Below are 17022 nucleotides of genomic sequence, written 5' to 3' on the forward strand. Positions count from 1 at the left end.
TGTGTTAATGGAGGGTGTGCATGTGGTCATGTGTATGACATAATCACAGTAACACATCCAGAAGGCAGCATCTGATGGCCTTGTTCAGCCCATCAGCTAGCCCATATGTTGGGATCATAAACTTACCAATATAAATCTCTCCTTTCTGGTGTCTGCTTCCTGCAGCTTTCCCAGTTTTTGCATAATTCACTGACAGTCCAGTTTCACAGATATTAATTCTTCCACTCTTTTTTCCAGAGCTGCTTCTGTTTGGTATGGATCCAGACTCAATAGATCCAGTTTTCACTGTTTGTAGCCTACTTCCAAAGTCCCTAGTTGAGGTCAAGTAGCTGTGCTGATGGAAAGGCTCCATTGGTCTAGACTGTACTAAGCATTGGAGATAGTATGGGGTTGTAGAGGTAAGTATTGGAGAAGGCACTTTTTGTTCCATCTGAAATGACAATGTGATTACAGTACGATGGGTTTGAGCTCAAAGATCTTGGCAATAAAGTTGTACGTTGTGATTATGTCAAAGCAGAGCGGGTATCCATGCAAAGAGAAAAAGACATAAACCTGAACCACTTAATAAAAAGAGTAGTGACATCTGAGATGAAGAGTCTGTGGTTAGATATTAGGAAGCTAATTGGATATGGCCTGAGTGGTTTGGCCGGATGACAGCAAATCTGAAGAGAATCTGCTGGTCAAAGTTTTCCTAGCACTTCAGAAGACAGCGGAGCTGGCAGAGAAGCTTGAGGCAAGAGCATTTGTCTGATCATAGTCGCAAAACCAGATTTACTATCATGAGACATCCAGAATTCTGTTTAGGCCCTTTGATCATGTAAGCGTAAACACACCGGAGCCACCTTGGACAGTTGCAGTTGCCTGTTGTCAGCGTTCAGTTTTGTTCTGAAGTTAAGTGATAAATAATGCAGGACATTACAGGAAACGGTGGCATAGTTTCAGTTTTGTTGCGATAAGCAGCAGTAAGTGGCACTCTGTGGATTCTCTCCCCTTTGCTCTTGTCCTTTGGTCTAGAGGTAACAATGGCAAAAGGCTGGCACTTGAGAATCCAAGTAAAATCCAAGTATCTGTACTCTGTACATTTTCATCCTGTGGAAAACTGAAGTAAACAGGCTGAGAAGAGTAGGAATAAATATTTAATATCTTACCGAGCATGACTTTTCAGTAGGGAAATATGTAGTTTCTACGCTTTGCGACAGATATGTGGAGATATTTGTCAAGTGTGTGTTATTTCTGCAATTTAAAACTGTTTGAAAACTTGAGAGAATGTTGTGAAGCCCCAGCTCATTGGTCCTTATCGCTTTCAGTCCAGGGACTTTGAGAGGCCGATAGCTGGAGCAATTAGCACTGGTAGTGTCGTGCTGAGTGCTGTCAGCTTGTGACAACAGTTCAGTGCTCTATCGGTATTCTGAGGCTGTTCCTATCTGGCCTGTACAGGTTTTGTCAGAAAGACAGCTCTAAAAGTTTTAAAGTGGTCTCTCAAGGATTTTGGTAGAAGGGAAAGTTGATGCCAAAGCTGAGGTACGTTAAGATTCTTGAAACAGATAAACAGGGTTTAATCTTATGTGACAGGAAGTCTATTATTAAAATAGCAATCTCTTTAGAAGAATTTCTAGTTCTAAATTAAACCCAGGATACAAATTCCCCTTGTATTTTATCACACGGTAATTATTGCAGGCTTGATCTGTCTGGGCAGTAAATCAAAAGACTTCTGAATCTTTTCTGACTCAGAATCTTCCTGAATGAAAGGATTTCCTGATCTAAAAAGTAACAAAAAATGAACCCCACAGATTTTAACCTAGTAAAGAATTTTTTTTTGGTCTGTTTTTGCCATTAATATGAGGATTTCATACCCTTTTTTTCTAAAAAGCATACACTATACATAGATTGACAGCATGCAAGCAAAAATTCTTCCATGTAGCTGTGGAGCAACACTTAGTATGTCAGACAGACTCTAACGGAGTTTTTAAAGACAGTTGCCTCTCAGAGAATAAGGTGCCTTGATAGACATTCTTGTTCATGATGCAGATATGAAAACATGCTGTTTGGAAAAACTCCTAAGCATCATTCAAGGTGTCTTTCAAAACTAAGAGATCTTTTTTCAGTTGTCAACTAGTAAGGTATGTGATGGAGTTTATAGGGATCAGATTTGAAGTCTATGGCATGCTGTAGAATGACTTGTCCAGCTGACGACCTGCTATGGGTGGTGTCCCCCAGGAGTCAGTACTAGGGCCCATCTTGTTTAATATCATTACTGATGACCTACATGAGGGGATTGAGTGTAGCCTCAGTAAGTTTGCAGACGACACTGAGTTGGGAGATGGTGTCGATCTGCCTGAGGGTAGGGAGGCCCTGCAGAGGGATCTGGATAGGCTGGATCGCTGAGCTGGGGTGAATGGGATGAGGTTCAACAAGTCCAAGTGCCAGGTCCTGCACTTTGGCCACAACAACCCCATACAGCGCTATAAGCTTGGATCTGAGTGGCTGGATGACTGTGAAGAGGAAAGGGACCTGGGGGTGTTGGTTGATGCTCAGCTGAACAGGTGGCCAACAGGAGGGCCAGTGACATACTGGCCTGCATTAGAAATAGTGTGGCCAGCAGGAGCAGGGAGGTAATCATCTCCCTGTACTCAGCACCGGTGAGGCCACACCTCGAGTGCTGTGTTCAGTTTTGGGCCCAAGAAGGATGTCAAGGCACTGCAGTGTGTCCAGAGAAAGGCAACGAAACTGGTGAGGGATCTGGAGCACAAGTCTTATGAGGAGCAGCTTAGGGAGCTGAAATTGTTTAGCTGAAATGAGGAAGCTCAGGGGAAACCTTATCATGCTCTACAACTTCCTGAAGGGAGGTTGTGATGAGAAGGGGTTTGGCCTCTTCTCCCACGCAACAAACAGGACCCGAGGAAATGGCTGCAAGTTGTGCCAGGGGAGATTTGGGTTAGATATATGGAAAAACTTTTTCTCTCAAAGAGTGGTCAGGCACTGGAATGGCCTTCTAGTGAGGTGGTGGAGTTGAAATCCCTGGTGGTGTTCAAGGGGCGTCTGGATGAGGAGCTAGAAGATATGGTTTAGTAGCTTAGTGGGTAGTAATAGTGATAGGAGGACAGTTGGACTAGATTATCTTGTAGGACCTTACCAACCTTGTGATTCTATGATTCTATAACTTTGCTTTATTAAATCGTGTGCTATCTGTAACCTATCTCTGATATATGGGGGAAAAAAGGTACAAATTTAATTAACATCAATAATATTAGGTCCAGATAATGAAATTTTATCTATAGACTTTTCTTGGTTTTGTTTTTTTGTAGTTTTCTTTTTCTTATGATGGAAGATTTTGCTTGTAAGCACTGACATACTGAAAAACTGTATCAAAATCTTCTAAATCTATATGAACAGAATACAAGCTACGTGTCTAATATGTACACAGTTGAGGACAAAAATTGTTAAAATGTCTTTCCTGTAAGTCATTGTATTATGTCCACCTCCATTCCTTCCTGGATCTTCCAACTAGTCATTTGAGTGTGAATTTGCTTCAGGCTGAGAGAGATAGATGCTGCCCATCCAAACAACGCAAAGAAACCTAACTCTGTTTGCCAAGGAGACTAGGAAGACTCCTCAGGCACTCACACACCACTAGGGGAGTAACCTCCAACAATTGCTCACTGGCAAACATCTGGGAAGAACTAATATTTGCAGTCAACAAAGCTGTTTACAAAATAAACGTCTTATCAGGCAGCCTTACTTTTGTATTCTGCTGTATTGCCACTTGTCTCTTGGGATGGCAGCACTTGATTTTACATGCATCAAGGGCTTTTTGCTCCCCAGTTAACAAAAAAGCATTCTACTTTTGGTGCACATAACTTATGCATTAGTGACAGGGATCTTATAGCTCTGCTGGATACTAAATTTCATCTCTGGAGAGCAAAAGTTTAATTTCAATAAATAATTTAAAAATAAATGTTTCTTTTATATCCAGTCCCACAAAGCTCATCCCTTCTAGTATGAGCCTTACAATTCTGTATGTGCATTTTCAGTGGGTCCAACCTTTTCATCATGTTATTCACTTCTCTTTTTGTAGAAAACGACCAATTATTCTCAGCTATTACAGAATGTAAGAAGCAGACAATACTTCTAGAGACTGTGGAGCTGAGTGTGGTATCCTAACGAATCACACCTGACTGCAGAAATGAGGCACTATTAATGTCCTGTCAACACTCGGCATAGACCTCCCTGAATGTCATTACAGTCCTATCTTTTCATTTTTAAAAATGTAGCAAATCTGGAATTCCCAAAGAATCAGTTATTATGCTTTCAGAAATTCTCTTTTTCTTTGTACATTGTTCTAACCACATCTATCATATAGACCAAAGAAGCCTTGGTGTATTTTTATGTTTTACAGCTTTTTTACTGACCACTCAGGCATATTCAGCAGAATGTGATTTTATTATTCCTAGATTTTTCAAGTTGAGTTATTGCTATCTTTTTTTATACTTATGCACATTTTTAAAGAGAGAATCAAATTGTTTGCTATCTCTAGATAGCTGTGCTAAATGTGTTAGTCTTCATCACCTGCGTGTTAGTTACGTAGGCTAAATTTTAGAAGAAAGTAAATTTCTGTGCTGGGAGGATTCTCTTTTGCTTAGAGGAATTTGGCATGGTTCCCTGGGGAGTCATCAATTGTGCATTTTTTCTTTGCTAGTGAAAGATGCAGCCTCTAAGCTGCCGTCTAACACTAACTGCCAAACATTGCCAGTCCTGGAAAAGTGTAGTGGAGCCATGTCATGTCTTCTCCCTTGACTCAAAGCAGAAAAATCCTACCTCTGGGAATGTCAGGTGTGCATTTCTCTTAGACATCCCCACATTATATAATAATAATAAATAGTTCCTTTTATAAATATTATTTATTTATAAATAGTCTGCTTTCAGCCTCGTAGTATTAAAGCTGATGACTGGCTTTTCTTCCCCAGTTGTCATAATCCTTACTATATCCATTTTCCTGCACTGACTGATATTGCCTGCCATCGTAGTCCATGCCCTACCTGCCGTGTGAGCAGGGAAGGTTGAGCCATGGACCCTTCCCACATCATAAAACTCTGGACTTCCTTGGCCGCTGTGATGTGACCACTTACAGTGCAGTTTTTGTTCCTCAAATTTAGTGATTCTGTTAAAATTCATTTGCAAAATTCATTCCTACTGTCTCAGTATTAGGAACATGTGCAATATTTTTTTCTTTAGATGCTACTTATTTTTAAGATCACAATAGAAAGTAATTTTCAGGGCAGCAGTCATGTAATTAATATGTTCAGCTGCTTTGACTTCTTTCCTCTGGATATGATGTTCATCACTCACCGAATCTTGAAATCAGAGGTGACCTAATTTTGCATCCTCATTTATTCTTCCCTCAACGGTATTACAATACTAATGCAAATAGTCTGTAAGACATAAGTGACAGTGATGAATAATAAACAAAAATAATCAACCTCTTGAAAAATGTCTTTTCTCTAAAAATACGTGTTTCCTGTTTTCAGTTTTTCAAAACAAAACACTTTGAGTACCCAGGTTGTGATGCAAAGAATGCAAATGAAGTCTAAGTTTCTATGGGTAGATGAGATTTTGTGAAGAGTCTTTATGACATGATGGATTATCAGAAGGACTCAGGTACTGAGGAGCTCTTTCCTATACAAAAGAACCTATCAGTCGTGTTCCTTCTTAGCAATAGCTTTTAGTTTTATAATTAATAGTAAAAAGATTAAGAAATATGTTTTCTAGTTAGGCCAGCAATGTAGTTTCAAGTTCCCAATAAGAAAACTGTAGTGAATTTCTATTCCATAAGATCCCCGGGGAGCTGGTTGTGTAGGTGTGATACAAATGGAACAAACAGCTCTCCGGAGAGCAACGTGAAGAAAGGAACAAAGAGAAACCTTTCTGCCAGGCTGAGGGCTTTGCTGCTGGCTGCATGGTGGCATTGTTAGAAGGAAGTGCACCTGCTTGAACATTTTCTTCAGCTAGAAGCAGACGGGTTTGTTGAATGCTCTAATTGCTGGTAGGCATGAAAGGATTGCCTAGAAGATTGCTTCCAAGGCTGTCCTTTGATGTTGCACGTGATCTAGAAGTGAAGGTTTCTTTTCCTTTATCAATCTTGCTAATAGATGAGAATAAAATGTCTCCTCTCAGCTTTCATTCCAGAAGGAATCACGACACATTCGGTCCGATTAGTGGTAACATGGGCCAACAGGCTCCTTTTATCTTTGGAAAAGATTTATAAAACAAAAAGCACATTCATAAAATCCTATTAGGTGCATATTTCATTTCAGTGGTCTCTTTGGGCGAGAAAAATATTTTGCTTTGAACACTGGGTTTCTCAAATTCTGTAACACTGAAGCTAGGAATTTTTGGATGCTGCCTTTTTACATCGGTTATAAATCTCAAATTGCAATTAGAACAGGTGTTGGGTTTTTTTTTCAGTTCCAAACTTTACAAACATAATTCCAATACAAAATCCAACTTTAGTCTTATTTTTCAGCACAATTTAAACTACGCTGAGGTTTGGTGTAGCCCACCCAGTCCTGAGACATGGGGAGAGCAAAGTGCATTGCTGACAACTCTGTGACACTATGCTTAATTTGTGAGGAAATTGCATCAGTTTTCAAAGATCACAATTTGGGAAGACATTGTGTGCAGAAACATGCTGCCAAATTCAATGCACGTCAGGGAGCGCTTCGTAAGGATAAAATAGTGAAACTGAAAGTAGTCTTGTCATCTCAACAATATATTATAAAAAAAAAAATTAAAATGCAAATGTACTCTGTTATAAAAGCTAGTTACATGATAGCAAAAAAACTCAAAACCATTTCATGATGGTGAATTTATAAAGCAGTGTATGGAAAGCATGGCAGATATGTGTCCTGATTAAAAAAATAAAAATAGTGAATTGATTTTTCTAAAATCAGCACGTCTCACCAGACTGTATCCAGGTGAACAGGAAAATCTATTTAAAAAAGTTTAGAGAGTGAAGCTGCTAATTTCAAATTTTATGCTTCAGTGATAGCTGAAAATACTGATGCTACTGATACTACTCAACTTGCCATTTTTCTTAGAGATATTGATAATGAATATGATGTCACTGAAGAAACGGCTTCTTTGGTGCTATTGAAAGACTGAACCAAATCTATGATATGTAACAAAGCAGAAAAAAAATACTTTAGAGCTATTTTCTTCAACCTTTGTCAACATATCAGGTATAGCTACTGATGGTGCCCCAGTAATGGTTTGATGAAATATCACTGCATCAGACATCAAGAAAATGTATGCATGAAAGCTTTAGAAATTGATAATATCATGCAAGTCATCATCAAAGCTGTGAATTTCATTAGGTCCAAGAAACTGAATCATCACCAATTCTAGGAACTCATTAGAAGTATGGATAATGATTATTAGGTCATCATTTAATTTTCTGAAGGAAGGTGCCTAAGTCAGGATTAAATGCTAAAAAGGCTTTGCAAAGTGAAATCAAGTCATTTATGGAATCAAAAGGAAAATTTGTGCCAGAACGTGAAGATGAAAAGTGGATCCCAGATTTAGCATTTCTGGTGGATTTGACTGCTTATTTACAGGAGTTAAACAGGCGACTTCAAGGTGAAAATCAGCTTATCTGTTCTGTGTTTCAGATAATAACAGCATTTGAAATGAAACTTCAGTTATGGCAAGCTCAGGTGATGGCAAATAATTTCATGCATTTTAACACACTGGCTGAGCACAGTCCTTTGAGCAGTGAAAAACGTGCAGCTCTGCTTTCCATTTTGATAATGAAATTTGAGAATATGTTTCAAGATTTCAAAAAAATGTATATATCTTTTTTTTTTTTATATATATATGCATATATTTGTGACTCCATTTTTGGTTGACGTAAATACATTACCTGCAAATTTTCACATGGAACTTATAGAGTTGCAATCAGACATTCCACACAAAGAAAAATTTGGTCATGTATCTTTACCTGACTTTCATAAAGCCCTGTCTTACCAGAGAGAAATACCTCTCACTTCACAGTCACACCTTATTCGTGTCATCACTTTTTGGCAGTAGGTACATTTGTGAACAATTATTGTCAAGTGTGAAGCACAAGAAGAGTAATATTTCATCAGAAATCTTTGGTGAGCACCTTGAGAACTCACTAGGAGTGGTAACCACTGCCATTGGCCAGCCTGATGCATTAGTTTCACAGAAACAAGGACAAACATCCCACTAGTTTTATGGTTTGGTTGCTCTCTTTTTTTGATGTTTTAATAACAATATATAAAAGAAATACATAAAGAAAAAATACATTAAATGTATTACATATTTTATATGTGACCCGCGGCAATTCCTGTTCACTCGGTGTGACCCAGGCAAGCCTGAAAGTTGGACAGCCCTGGCTGTATTGTAAATTAAGCATGTGGTTCTTGAATTGATTGTAAAATCTGTCAGAAATTCAATGTGTGCTATGAAACTTAGACACTCCTGTGCAATTTCTTGATTTTGATTTACTGAATTGTGAATAGTTTCCTTTTTTCCCTAGACTTACATCCTCTTTTTTTTTCATCTGTTTTGGGAATTGAATTTTAAAATGCTGAGACACATCTGTCTTCATCTTTATAATGGCTTTTTGAGTAACTTCACTATCGTGTTAGTGTCCAAAGCCGTTCTACTTCTATTGAATTTTGTCATGGTCAGTGTAAACTACCAGTTTCCCAACTTTCTTTCTGAGGACAAAGGATATGTATTTTGTCCTGTGGTGTAAGCAAGGAGTATATTTACATGCCTGCAATTATGGCCTCCAATTTTGATTTTGCTCTGACACAATAAAGGATACGTCTGGAACTGTATTTACTTGGCAAGAGGTCAGTTTTATTTTTATCCATGGAATCAAGTGTTTATCAGATTTCTGTATGAATCATGCACCGTGTTATGGAGCAACTACACCAATGTTTTATTTTAAAGTTCTGATGGGTTCTAGAGTCCTAGTGTACTGTAAGCCCAGACAAAGGTGTTTTTTCTCCCCAGAACACCAAATTTAACATACATATTTTTGTACATATGTTAGCATGAATCTATGTTCGATCTGCCAATTCTGATGCTTTCATTAACTAAGTAAATGTGAATATTCTGTCTTAAGGGTTATATATAAGCCGTCTAGAAATAGGGATGACTCATTCATTTTGATGTGGCTGTGGGTTTTGTGGTCATATCCAGGGAGAAATAGGGTGTACTTGGGCATATCCTCCCAGGCAATTTTGCAGACCTCGCTTTGATAGGGACCAGCTTTGCATGGGCTGTTTTCTTAGGTTTCTTCTAATTTAGCCTTGTGAAAAAGGGCGTAGAATAACCACAAGTTTTCTGTTGGGCAGACATACAGTTATGTCTGTTTATACTCCTCTTGGTGGGTATTGGAGACATCACTTAAATCTGGTCTCTGCGTGCTATCTCATTTGTGTGTGAAGTGTTCAGAACCGCAGCAGAAACTGTACTTTAAAAAAGGAGGAGGAAATTAAATGTGTAAGATTGAACTGATACAGTTTGAGAGTGTGGGTCATGCAGACAAAAACCCAGGAAATTCAAAGCTCGGCCTGAGCCGTAGTCCATCAATCAAACTATTGTGGGAGAATAGTGCTGATAATCATAAAAACACACAAAGATGTGAGATATAATAGTGCAAGTCTTAACAAACCTGACCTGTAACTGTATTCTGAATGAATGTTTTTGTACTTAATTTCCTGAGGGATGTATTAACGTCGGTGAAGAGGAGAGGAACACTTTTTGTGGAAGCTCAAGTAATTGATGGGGAAGCTTTCAAAGCAAAAATAGTCACCCCATAGGTTTGTCTACCAGCAAAAGCTTAGTGGTGTAATTGCACAGGGTATTCTGCAATGTCTTATTCTGGTACTGATGCTTGTAAAGAAACAAACAATTACTTTTTAAAGGAAGTGTTATAAAGCAGTCTTTTCAGTGAGATACAGATTGACTTGTTGGTTTTGGTAGTCTCAGGGACTAAAACCTTAGATGCTGAAGTGCTATGATGTAGTGTGCCCAAGTCAGAGCTGCCAATTTAAAGATAGTTTACAAACTAATTATGTTCTGGGTGAAACCCAAAGTGTTTTTCATTCCTCGTGATATCCTGAAAGATCAAGATTAAGATTAAATAATATGAACTCAGTTACTTTGTATTTGAAAGTAAGCTGGATTCTGAATTGAGTCAGTATTTCCTTGAAATGGATTGTCTGATGTGTGAATTGATTTGTGGGTTAAGCAAGCTACAGGAGATGATGTTATTGAATACCGATGGTGCTGGAAAAAATCTTTGAGGCAAGAATGTATTTTCAGGAAACTTTTTACTACCACCAGTCAAGTGGGTCTGAAGTGCATGTTAGGTGTAGAATTTGGTATTTCTTTCATAATGATCTTCCATAACTATTTCATACTACACATAACACTGTTCAATTAGACAGTTGAAATATATGGAGAAGGTTGCAATTGGCAAACCAATTAAGAAAGAAAACTTCAGGCTCCAACCTTGATATGGCTGCTGTCTCATTCTGTTCCAGTCTGGAGGAGCTGCCTGGTTCTTGTGACCAGGGGTAATGTGAAGGAGGCTTGTGTCTCTTTTGTGATACAGAAAAGTTTGGGATTCCTGCTGTGGTTTTGTTTAATGAGTGTTACATAATACTCTGTGCAGTTAGAGAATTAGATTGTATCAGCTTAGCTCTCTTTATGAGCTGCTCCAAATAGGAAAAAGGAGGTGGTAATTATAACAATGGAGGGGGAAAAAAAGAATATTAATAAATATTCATAGTGTATGTGAAATTTGTTTTCCTGCTAATCTACTATTTTTATCTGGCCTACCTTCTCAATTGTATTTTTTTCCTGACAGCCTTTTTTTTTTTTTTTCCTTTTGTCTCACTGTCTGCACAGGACTGGCTCCTCACATCTGTAATCTCCTAATAGAAACTGTGGCTCTGTACTTGGAGGCAGATGATAAAAGCAGCACCAAGACAGCAAATGCACTGCTGCTGTCCTTGCTTGACATTTTGCACTGCATGCTGATGTACACAACAAACATTGTGCGCCAGACATTGCAGGTATGGAGTTCATTTCCTGGGAGTGATAACCATCTTAAACATTTTTTTAGATACCTTCTTGTTATGCTGTTGGTGAATTTACCACTACTCTCATTTCATTACGTTTTTAGTTGGGTGGGAAAGGGAAGAGCATGTATTTTCAGCTGCTTGCCCCTACGTGTGTATTTGCCTGGCTAGAAAATTCGTTTTAGCCCCACTGTGCTGGGAACAGATCTTAGCTGCATGCTCCATCTCTGTACTCCACAAACAGCTTAATGCAACGTTTTCTCAGTGATAGTTCAAAGTCTTTTCCTTCACTTCATGTTAAAAGAAAAAAATTACTCCATAAAAAGCAACACCTTTTCATTATAAATCAGAAGTGATTATTGTGCTTGAAGAGTATGTAACCTCTGCATGTGCATCGAAGTGCTTACATTGCTAGTGTTTTAACTTTCTCTTTGAACCACTGCAAAACACAGCATTAATAGGGCTTCTTCTCCCAGTGAAGTCTTCCTCTTCCTTAAAAATGGAGCACAAAAAGATACTAATCAAAGAAACTGCGTGTAACACTTCTAACAACAAAACAGGAAGAATATTTTGTCCTTTTTTAGATATGATGCTAAACTGGCAATGTTTGCTTTGTTTTTAAGTGATCCACCAAACTGCTGTAGTTTGTCAGCTGGAAGCAACTACTGTATTTGGGCTATAAACAGTACTTTAAAAGTTCATTTTCCATTAAAGAACAGAGAATGCTCTTACATACAGTATATCTGGAGGGCAGAGTTTCAGAAGATGGCAGTCAGGTTGTACTGTGTATCAGAGCTGGGCTTTCTTATACTTGTGGGTTTTTTAAAGGAAGTTTAAAGTATGAAGAAAGTATTGAAAATTGAACTTTTTCTTCTACATAGATTTAAATAATCAGCTGTAATCAAACAGATGTTTCATTAAGAATTTTTTTGTTGTTGAACAAACACACTTCAGATCTGATGGAACAATACCTTGGCTTTTTCAAGTCCTCTGGCAGCAGGCTCTGTAATGGGCTTCGCATCTAAGAATCACTTTGCAAATCAAATTTTGTAAGTTAATTGCTGATTGTCATATTGTTAGCAACAGTCTAAGTAATCATAGAGAGCCAAGCTCTGTACTTGTGCTCTGTGCAAGTGTTGAGGCCAATTATACGGAAGGGCATATGAGGAGAGATGACCTTGTACACAGTTTGGTAACATTAGTGAAACTCATTACTTTTATTTAGATACACTAATTCTAACTTAAATCTCTGTATTCATTGCCACATTTGATTCTGATTTTACATGAATACATCAGTTGGCTGATAAACTCCAGTTTTGTACAACTTCAGTCAAAGTAATTTGATTTGCTTTGGAATGCTAATGGATAAGAGGCAGCTGGCATTGTGAAGTATAGCTCTGCCCTGTTCCTCTGTGAAATTATCTTTAAGGTGATGTTCCTTGCCCTGACATAGTGGTCTTGGCAGTAGTCATCACTGGGTTCCTGTGGGTTCTACAGCTACCTCAGTACGCAAGCCCTGCTGTGATGGCAGTTGCTGTCTGCTATTTACCATGCATCTACAGCATGGTATCTCTGTGTCACTTAATGGATCACGGTAATGATAACAAATGTTCTTTGTTTTCAAAGGGATCTTCTGCATAAGATACCTGCTAGAATGGCACTAGGGAATCAGGTTTTCTCATAATACCATTGCTGAGGCCTTAAGCTGACTTGTGCAGATGATGCCACTGATGTCCACCTGAATCTTTATCGTTGATTTTTTTATATGTAAAGTGATGGCATTATCCAACTGGGTAGGAGATGTGAGAGCACACTTACTTCCCATTTCACTACTTTGTGCTGGATGGTACTGATAACTATATCTGGCTTCATTCAAGACTTTGTCCTCTGTAGTCCAAGTGTATGTATTATAATAGCAGTAGTACTAAGATTTGGATTAATTTGGATATCTGTTTTGGAGCAGCTTTATCATATCATGTTCCACAGGTAATCCACAGTAGCTGCATTTGAGAAGTAAACTTGCTATTTAGTGACTTAGCATAGGTTTAAATGTGGTGTGCATCCTTTACATATATAAAGTAGAATTCCTCTAGTGTGTATTATTTATTCTCTTTTCAAAGACTCTGACTATATACCACTTGAAGCAGTCAGATATCCCTGATGGAGGATGTCTTACTTCTGATTCTAACACTAAACAGACAAAGCTGTTGTAAATTTTGCTGAAGTGAAGGCAGCTTACTTGGCTATCTTGGTTACTATAAACATTCATTTTTTTATTTCTTCTATGCACTATGTCTATTTGCCCTTCTTGGACTTCTGCAACGTGGTGAGTCTCAGTGAGGGACATACCAGTGTGTCTTATTACTGAGAAATGGCTCTTCGGGGCTCCTTTATTTCTGAGCTCTTCCTGAAAGGAAGGCGTTATGTGTTCAACTCATCAAAATAAACAGTGCAGCTCTAGCAGTAATGTCTCCTGTCTCTGGGGAGCTGCTCTTGTGCTCACTTAACCAAACAAAAATCCTTGGTTATTATACCTGGGTGATGGCTTAAGGATTGCACTATAAATGAAACACAATACAAAATGAATTTTAAATGTGTCCTCTAGATAAAATGCTTAAGTTTTCCTCTAGCAGCTAGACTCTGCGGGGTCACAATCCAAAGCTGCTGCAAGATGGTGAAGTTAAATGAAAAACCTTGCAAGAAGACCTTGCTGGTACCCTGGGACACAGATGGGTCATACTAGCACTGCCTGGGATGGCAGCGTGTTTCAATGAAGGGGAAGACAGTGATCAGAATTCCAAGCAGTAACAGGTCTTATCACACTTTCAGATTTTATTATTCCCATTTCAAAAATAATTTAAACTATTTATGTATTGTGAATATTTCAGGATGCAAAGCAAGTCAGAAGGGCAAAGGTGGACAATGCTGTTGAGAATCATAACCTCTCAGTTATCTTGATTTTCTTCTTTTGAGTTGTGCCTAAAATTAATCCTAATAATGGAAGAAAAAAAAATGAGTGAACTTTCACATTAAGGTAGACGTGTTGAAATGGAATACAAATACATAAAACATTTATGGCTTCAGAAGTATCTTTTGAGTATACAGTTCAAATCATTTAACTGAATAAATGTCACGTAGGTGGGTATATTCAGCCTGTGCAGAACAGGTGAGACAGTGTGAGTTGCTTTTGCTTTGTGCTTACTGTTGCAGACACAGGGAGTATATAGGTTTCCTTCAATCTTTCATTTAAACATTGACCACCTAATGAACCTAATTTGTTTCTGAACAGTCTCTGAGGCTGTTTTGTTGGTTTTTTTTCCCCTCATCTTTTAAGGCACAGAAATCCGGCACAGGAGGGGACACACAGGCTGCTGAAGACCTTCTGCTTATCAATAAACCCCTGACGGACCTAATTAGCCTGCTTATTCAACTGGTGAGAATTTACTTGTTTGGAAGCTATTGCAATGTCGCTGAAGTTGGAATTAGTCAACTGAATTCAACATCTTAGAGCTGTGTTTGACAGGTTTTTTTTGCTGTTTTTGAGCTTCTACCTAACATAAGACAAGGACTCTTATAGTTTTTGCAGGATTTAAGGCCACAACAGGCTACAAGTGACATCTGCACAAACCTAGAACTGGGCCAAGGGCAGGCTCTTGGGTGTGATAAATATGTGTATGCAAATTGTAGCCCCAAAGAATGTGCTAATGTGCAGAGAAAGGGTTATATTCAAAATTATATATTCAAAATTACCAAAGCAACTACAGCTACCAGTAGAACTGTCAGTAAACTTAAAATTAGCTTGCATTGAGTGATCACTTTAATCTTATTTTCTTGGGTTTGAGCTTCCTGTGTTTTATTCAAGTGCTTGGTTTGATTCTAATGTGATCGTGAATGATTTAGGAGTGGGAATGATCTCTAGTGGCCTGTAATCATCTTTTACGTCTGTTTAAGGTCCGTTTTTTCCAGGGTTTGCTAGACATCAGAGTGCTGCCCTGAAATCTCTGCGGAGAGCTGAGCGTCCCTGATGCATCCCACCAGCTCAGACTCCATCATGCTGTGCCAGAGACTTGTATTGGCTGTGTGTGTCATAGCTTAGAGCAGAGAAATGCTTCTTGAGTTGAGCAGGGCTTTTAGGGCCTGGTATGCTACCTCTGCCTTTTACTCAACAGAAAGCAAGAAGAATGGTGTGTGAGAATTTCCCAGTGGCATATCACACTATCACTTCTGTGTCATTTTTCTTGGAGGTATTTCAGATTCATTGTGTAATCTTCCATCCCCAGTCTTGGAACTGTTCCTTTCCACCTAAATATAGGTTATATTGTGAAATAAGTATCTGTAGCACTTTTCATACCTTTAACATGATCCATCCTCTATTTTGGGGGAAAGTGCGCTACCTTTTTTTTATTAACTTTTGCATTATGATGAACTTATTTTAATCAAATGACTTTTTGGAAATGTTCACTGAATGACCTGAAACAAAGTGACTGAATTTCAACTGCGTAGTATTTAATCTTTATCAATTCTTTTAATTTACTTCCTATTAATTTTTAATCACTATGTATGATAAATAGTGAAGAGATGCAAACACCCCTTTAAAATGAAGTTAGACATAAATTTAAATTACATTAACTCCCTAAAGAAAAGAAAATTAGAGGCCAGGCTTAACTAGCCTGTACCACCTGGAAGTCTTTTTTTCTTTCTTTCTTTCTTTTTTTTTTTAAGTCTATAATTAAAGGATAGGATAATTGTATTCTTTGCATGTACTGATTAGATTCTGACTTGCCCTCATATTTCAGAAGTGTGGCTGCAAATTATCACTAGGTTTTGCTTTGTTCTTTATTTCTACGTATTTCAGTATGTTGAAAATACTTATGTAAAATCTGCTTGTTTTAACATAAGGTAAGAGAAAAGAGCATTGGTGCTTCTTCATTTCTTTGGTTCTGTTAAAGATAATCTAAATGTGATTCCTTTTCATAGGAATAAATTCTCAGTGCACCGCTTTTGTAGTCTGTTTCTCCTGGTGCTTTTGTATACAGGTGCAAGGGCTAGAGAGAAAGCTGTGTCATTGATTTAGAGCAACCCTCAATAGCTGCCACTGCAGGTGTTCTTACCATACCAGAATATGAAAGATATGAAAAATGCGTTTGCACGGTGAGAAGGAAGGAAATTGCTGATTTATTTTACATGCAAATTTATTATGATGTCTTTTTAAAAATGCTATGTGCAGGGATTGAGTTTTGACTACCTCTTTGCAGGGAAGCATCTGCTACCATTGAGCTGTGGAGAGAGAATAGCCATGCTTGGGGAATGTCACAAGCTGATTGGCTGGTGTACCAGTACATCATTGACCCACACTCATCCTGCAGTCCAATAATTTGTTTATTCTTTAAGAAAAATACTGCATTTGGTGAATACTAACTCCTTGTTCTTCTACACACAGTTACTCCTTTGTAACATACTGGTACTTGTTGCTTACAGTACCTTAACCATTCCCATCTCCAGCCTAACTGTGAGCACCATCTTGTGTCTTGCTGCCAGCACAGTCGTAAAGTCTCATGGACCAATCAAGATGGCATATGGTCCCTGCCTCACCTTCTGTGATGCTACCAAGAGTAATGCTCTGTACTGAACTGTGAGGCTTCATGAACTTTTATTTTGTTTTGAGGCATTTCATTCTCCTTGTGAACTTCATTCTCAGGAGATAAAGCATGCCTTTAATTCTGAAATAACCATCACTTCAGTTTTTTTCCTCTAGTTTACTATTCCTATTCTTCTTACCATATTTCTAGTTTCTTATGTCACCTTGGATAATTGCTATCCCTCATTGATATGCATATCCCTCAAGTAGATGATTGTTCCATGCCCCATTGATTTGGCTATGTATTTATTTATTTATTTTCTCAAA

The 17022-nt window shown here is 38.2% G+C and overlaps 1 protein-coding gene across 8 annotated transcripts in view; it reads left to right on the top strand.

Moving 5' to 3' along the window:
• ULK4 (unc-51 like kinase 4) overlaps nt 1-17022 on the top strand; it is a 218383-nt gene that overhangs the window by 140291 nt on the left and 61070 nt on the right. For 6 of the 8 annotated variants that reach the window (XM_090142412.1, XM_090142409.1, XM_031590361.2 and 3 more), the window contains exons 33-34: nt 10945-11111; nt 14452-14550. In XM_090142412.1, the coding sequence (XP_089998538.1) occupies nt 10945-11111; nt 14452-14550 (266 nt within the window). Of the gene's footprint in view, nt 1-237; nt 386-4075; nt 4286-10944; nt 11112-14451; nt 14551-17022 lie in introns of those variants that run through there. The other 2 variants (XM_090142414.1, XM_090142413.1) reach the window with 2 other exon arrangements.

Source organism: Phasianus colchicus, chromosome 6 (assembly GCF_987193195.1).
Source record: "Phasianus colchicus chromosome 6, bPhaCol1.hap1.1, whole genome shotgun sequence".
NCBI lineage: Eukaryota > Metazoa > Chordata > Aves > Galliformes > Phasianidae > Phasianus > Phasianus colchicus.